At 32.4% G+C, this 5,640-nt stretch overlaps 1 protein-coding gene across 1 annotated transcript in view; it reads right to left on the reverse strand.

The window, feature by feature from the left end:
* Positions 1-4,190, reverse strand: part of LOC117174793 (uncharacterized protein CFAP97D2) — a 5,300-nt gene extending 1,110 nt beyond the window's left edge. Inside the window, exon 1 of the mRNA XM_033364161.1 lies at positions 4,084-4,190. Within this exon, the coding sequence (XP_033220052.1) occupies positions 4,084-4,164 (81 nt within the window). The 5' untranslated portion in view covers positions 4,165-4,190. The remainder of the gene's footprint in view (positions 1-4,083) is intronic.
* Between the last annotated feature and the right edge of the window lie 1,450 nt (positions 4,191-5,640).

Consider the following 5,640-nt stretch of genomic DNA (forward strand, 5'->3'; position numbering starts at 1 on the left):
ATATAAAAGTATACGAGATTCTTTAATTATTAACAAGATTAGCTTTTAAGACGGTCAGAATTATCCTTGTTGTTAAGACTGGTATAAACTCGAAATTATAAACCGCTCGTGTTGGAGTGATAAAACTTTGATTCAAGAGATAAATTTATGTCTTCAAGACATAGAAACTTGTCTCCAAGGCATAAATTGAAGTCTGGCACAGTCTCAAAATGGAGACATGCTCAAGTCGACCTTTTCGACTTAAGCATGTCTTGTTTGAGGGCAATTCAAGTCGAACTCAAGTCGACGCATTTTTACTCGGATATACTCTAATCTAGAGCAAGTCGAACGGTAATAGTCTGAGTCTGATCATCATCGTAACAGTTTTTTAAAATCTACAGCTAGACGGCCCAGGTGGATGCTATTTAACACCTAGTCAGCCGTTATTTAAACGTTGCAATCAGAGGTGAATAAATAAATAATAACTAAGCAAACGGTGCAAAGTATATAATAAACAAATAAGAAATAATGCGCAATAAGTAAGTAAAAAATAAATGACTTAACAATATTTTCTATTCTTCTAGAACACTGCAATCAAAAATTTTGCGAATAACTACACGGAAAAATTCGATCAACAAAAAATATTTAATTTGAAAAATATATATAACTATGGTGTGCCCTGATTTTCGGCCATTTCATTATATATATATATCAGAAGCTGCCCGCCCCCCGCCCATCATCCCCTAATAATCTTACGACTTCCCTGACAGGCCGAAAGAACCGAAAAGGGCCTCTACAAAGTTCCCGTAAAGACCCCATTGGGACCCCATTCGGTTCCTTGTTAAAAACTCGAAAAAACAGCAAGATCAACTTTTAAACTGTTGAAATTCGGATGCTACGTTAAATTTTCTATTGGAACTCACGGAGTAATCGCAATACTTTTTTTTCAGCGGTAAAAAGTTTTAAAAATTTTGCAAGATCTATAACGCCTGTTGACTGCTACTTAGAGATGATGCGTTTGAAGTGTAGCGGTCAACAGGTATTATACGTCCGTCTTATATTTTTTTAAACTTTTTACTGTTGCACAAAAAACTATTGCGATTATTCCGTGACCTTCTATAGGAAATTTTAACTTAGAATCCGAATTTCAACAATTTAAAAGTTGATTTTGCTGTTTTTCAAGTTTTTTTAAAAGGAACCGAATGGGGTCTTTACGGGTACTTCGTAGAGGCTCCATTCGGTTCTTTCGGTCCGCTAAGGAAGTCCGGATGGCCAAAGATCGAAAACTTTCATGCTAATACATTAAGAGGAGGTCCAATCACCTTCAGCGTCAATAATGGCTTGGCATCTTCGAGGCATACTTTGGACAGAACCGCGATTTGGTGACAAGTCATCGACTTACTCACCCATTTAATCACAAACTGTTTCGACTTTTGCATATATTTCGCAGCAGCCGCTTGGGTCATTTTGGGACCTTTAGGGTGCGAGCACAAAAAAACTGCTTCGAAGCGCGAAGCGTATGCGGCACTCATTTTGGAAAAATGCTCGGTTCTTATTCAAAAGAACAGTCAGCTGATTATCTTTCATAAAGCATGAAGGACTAAGACTATAATGACCTCTAAATGAAAAAAAAATTACAGCATTCGCAATTACCGATCGCTAGTAATCGTGACCACGCTCTTATTTAACCAACTGTATGTGTGCAAAATTTTGTGCCGATTGTTAAAAACTGCATTTTTATAAGCAGCATACGTTTTAAGCCACTTGATTTTATATACTTTAAAATTGTGCCCCCCCCTCCCCACCACTATATTCCCCCCAATACTCTCACGACCTGCCCGGGAACCCAAAGAATATGTGTGAAAAATATGATATCGATTGGTTAAAAAATGTGCCCCTCCCCCCTCTCATATGTCAGCCATTTAATATGTCCCCTCCCATACTCTTACGACCTGTTTCGGAGCCCAAAGAATATGTGCGTCAAATTTGGTGACAATTGGTCAAAAACTATAGATTTGCATAAGCATCATCCATTATAGACCACTTCATTATGTACAGGGTGGACACTGGGGATTAAGTATACATATTCGAATTTCATATAGTAGATTATTATAATAAATTATAGTAGATCATATAGTAAATTATTGAACTAGAATACAATGAAAGAAATTTTATAATAATACTTATTATTTCAATGTTCATGAATGAAATAGCCGATTACGATTTGTGGAAATCGTGTAAACATAAAAATTATTGTTAGCGTACTCACGAAACTTTACAATTAGAATATGAAAACTTAATATCTTAAGAAGAAGAATTAGTATATTCAATAGCAAAAATTGATATTGTATGTCTTAAAACGCAGAATAATTAAACGTGATGTGATATTATCAAATAACATAAAAGCAATTACAGAAATAAATAGTTTGAAGTACATAATTTAATGCAAATATTCTACAAATTAGTATAGCCAATGAGAAAGTGGAAAAGAGTAAGAAATATTTTAATTTTCTGTGATAGACGCTCACAGAAATTGTAAGCTTTAGTTGAGTAAATTATGCATCACAATATCAAAAAATCCGAATAGCTCCAATAATCTCTCAAGGTTAGCTAAATCCGCCGATCGTACCTCATAACCGACCAGCCACGGTGTGAATCGGAGAAATTCGTGTTTCCCGCTAAACTGATCAAGATTCAGGTATGGAGACGTGTATACTAGTGCATTTTGAAAGAAAAAAAAAAAAACTATTGATGTTTTGGAAATTATTAAATCCCAGTTTTGACCTAATTAAAACAGAAAATCTTCCTGTTTTTACTTTCAATTTTGAATGTTTCTAAATCGAGCTATTAAGCACCATGCCGTTTCTCACAATTACAAAAACTTTCACCACACTTAGTATATAAGGAATCTTCAAACCCCTTATCTCAGTGTGATTTTCGTGCATTGCGTGTGTGTTATATGTATATATCTATGCGTACTATGTATATACGCAAAGGTTAGGTCAATATTTATGTACGCAAATACTAATGAGGATCATGATAATGTGATAATAAACTTTAGTAAATGTCAGAATTCTCTCTTTCAAAATATGAAAAAATTATTCCAATATTTTCAATATTTGATATTATTCTCCTGCTTGAATTTAATATAGTGAATTTTAAATATCACCATTTTTTTACAAATTTTGTAGAACTAATATTAATTTTCCAAAGTATATTTTTCATGGATCATTAATAGATACTATATTACTTTTTGATATACATGCCCGATTTCTCTAAATCGTAAAAGAGTATACTAAATTGTAATATCGGTTTTTTAACGTATTATGTAATTAAATTTCTATGTGCGTACCGAATATTACTATTTATTTCAAACTAGAAAAGGGGACTACTCATTTATTAGAAACACTATCTCGGACAAATACTGTCAAGACGATAAAAAAAATTATTTTAATGGTGTTAATTTTGTATTTTGTAAAATTTTAGACACCTTAACAATTTTTCGAAGATGTTGAACATTTTTTTTATATAATTTGAGACACCCTAACAATTTTTCTGTTATGGAAGACTGACCAGTGTCAGATCTGGCCCAGAATATACTGTCAAGATTAGACGGTCCACACGACGCCAGATCTGGACCAGTATAAACATTTTACTATATAGTATAATATGATTCTTATTCATAAAATATCTGAATCATATACTTTATGAAACAGTTATTCACTATACTCTAGGATGAGCAATAAAACTGACTCATTTTATAATGATAAGAATTATTGATAATTTTATTATACATTATTGGAAGCCTTCTTTGTTTCTCAGAATCATAAATTACATTTTTATTTTAAGAATTATAACAAAATTTAACTTCGATTCTTTGACTTTCATGTTGATTTACGATTACTAGAATATATGCATTGTATCCATTAAAATGATGGTAAATAAAAAAACAATAATGTTTCTTGTGGAAATCTGTTAATATCATACTAAAAATTCTGTTAAACAGTACACAAAAGCTATTTATGTTATCTCTAATATTGTTGCTAAAGCTATTACTCCATAGAAGTTGATTTTTCCTTGCAATATTAATGTGTATGTACTTACTCGGATACGGTGGAATTGATAAGCTTCAACTTGCCCAGCTGGAATGATCTCTCGTTTGCAAGTTTTTTTCACACTATACATGGTGTTAGTGTAACACAGTAAACTCAAAAAGTGTATCCTGTTTACACAATATACCTACTATCCTAGAGGGTCTCTCTGGCAACGAGAAGTATCGATCTGATTTCGAAGCGTGCTTTTAAAATCCTTGCGGTTAACGTCATTATTAAAGCTTATACGAAGAAAAATAACTTTTGCTGATTTCAGAGGATTTTAATTTAAAATAGAGTTATAAACATTTTTAGAGTTAAAAGAATGATTTAAATCATTATTGACAATGTGATCGAGGTTTTCTGCATTTAATTTTTCCTTATTTTAAGAAAAATATTATGTTCCTGTAACTGATGAACAAAAATAAACATGTATTCGTGAAACGGAATGCGTCATTTCCGAAGGGATTTTTTATGTTCCAATCGAATTGAACCTTTTAGTAACACGTCAGATTTGTTGTATTTTTAAGTGAAAATGTGTAATTCGCGTTAATAAGTGAGTGCAGGGTCTTGTGTAATTTGTTTACAAACAGACTGTACACATTAATTTTTATATACCTTAGGTAAACTAACTATGTCTATCTCACTCGCTCATAGACAAAAAAACAAAGTATGAATGTAATGCTAATTTCAGGGTACCGTTTCAGTGCAACAAAAAATAACCTTGGCTATTTAAAAGTTACACTGTAGTCCAGGGAACGGAGATCAAAAAGATACCTTTTCATCACAAACTTTATAAATGAAAACGAGGTATGCCATGATGTAGTGTCCATGCCTGGGATGAAGGCTCATATGTTTGCAGGCAAAAATATTTGTTCAAAACTAATTACGCAATGTTCAAAGTTGGTGAAATCAAATTTTTGGGAGATTGCGATCAACGCATTGATTTGCGAAAAAAAGTTTAATCGTTAATTGAAGGTGTCACTAAGATCTTTAATTTGTTAGCCCGCTCATTGAGATTGTTTGATTCGTTCCTCAAAAAGTAATAAAAACCGGCAAAAATAGCCGTTTTGCAAAATTTGAGCTCAAAATAATAAATAGTTTTTGAGAAAAGCTATATTTTATTAAAAAAGGTTCTATTATTTTAGTAGGGCTAACATTTTTTGGCCGGTCGCAAAGTTATTAAAGTGGACAAATTTTATTCTCAAAGAAACTGACTATTTTCACATGATTTTAAAATGAAAATATTTTCTGTGTATTAATTGGGGGGGGGGGGTCATTTTTATTATAAAAATTATTGCAGCCGTAATTTTCAAGATAAACAGCTGAAATTGGTAAATATAATTAAATGGATAGTGATACTGATTGTAGTTAAATTGTCAGAAAAATCAGTTTCGCTAGCCAGCTTTTTGCGCTGATTACAAATTTTGCATTAAATAATCAGAAAAAGCATGTCTAGTGCTTAAAAGGTAAGTATTTTATTATTATTATTATTATTACACCATTAAGCCATTTCCCTTTCGGGATAGGCGTGACTCACTCGGTGGGGAAAGGAGTAATGTGGAGAAGG

This window comes from Belonocnema kinseyi, chromosome 6, assembly GCF_010883055.1.
Source record: "Belonocnema kinseyi isolate 2016_QV_RU_SX_M_011 chromosome 6, B_treatae_v1, whole genome shotgun sequence".
Taxonomy (NCBI): Eukaryota; Metazoa; Arthropoda; class Insecta; order Hymenoptera; family Cynipidae; genus Belonocnema; species Belonocnema kinseyi.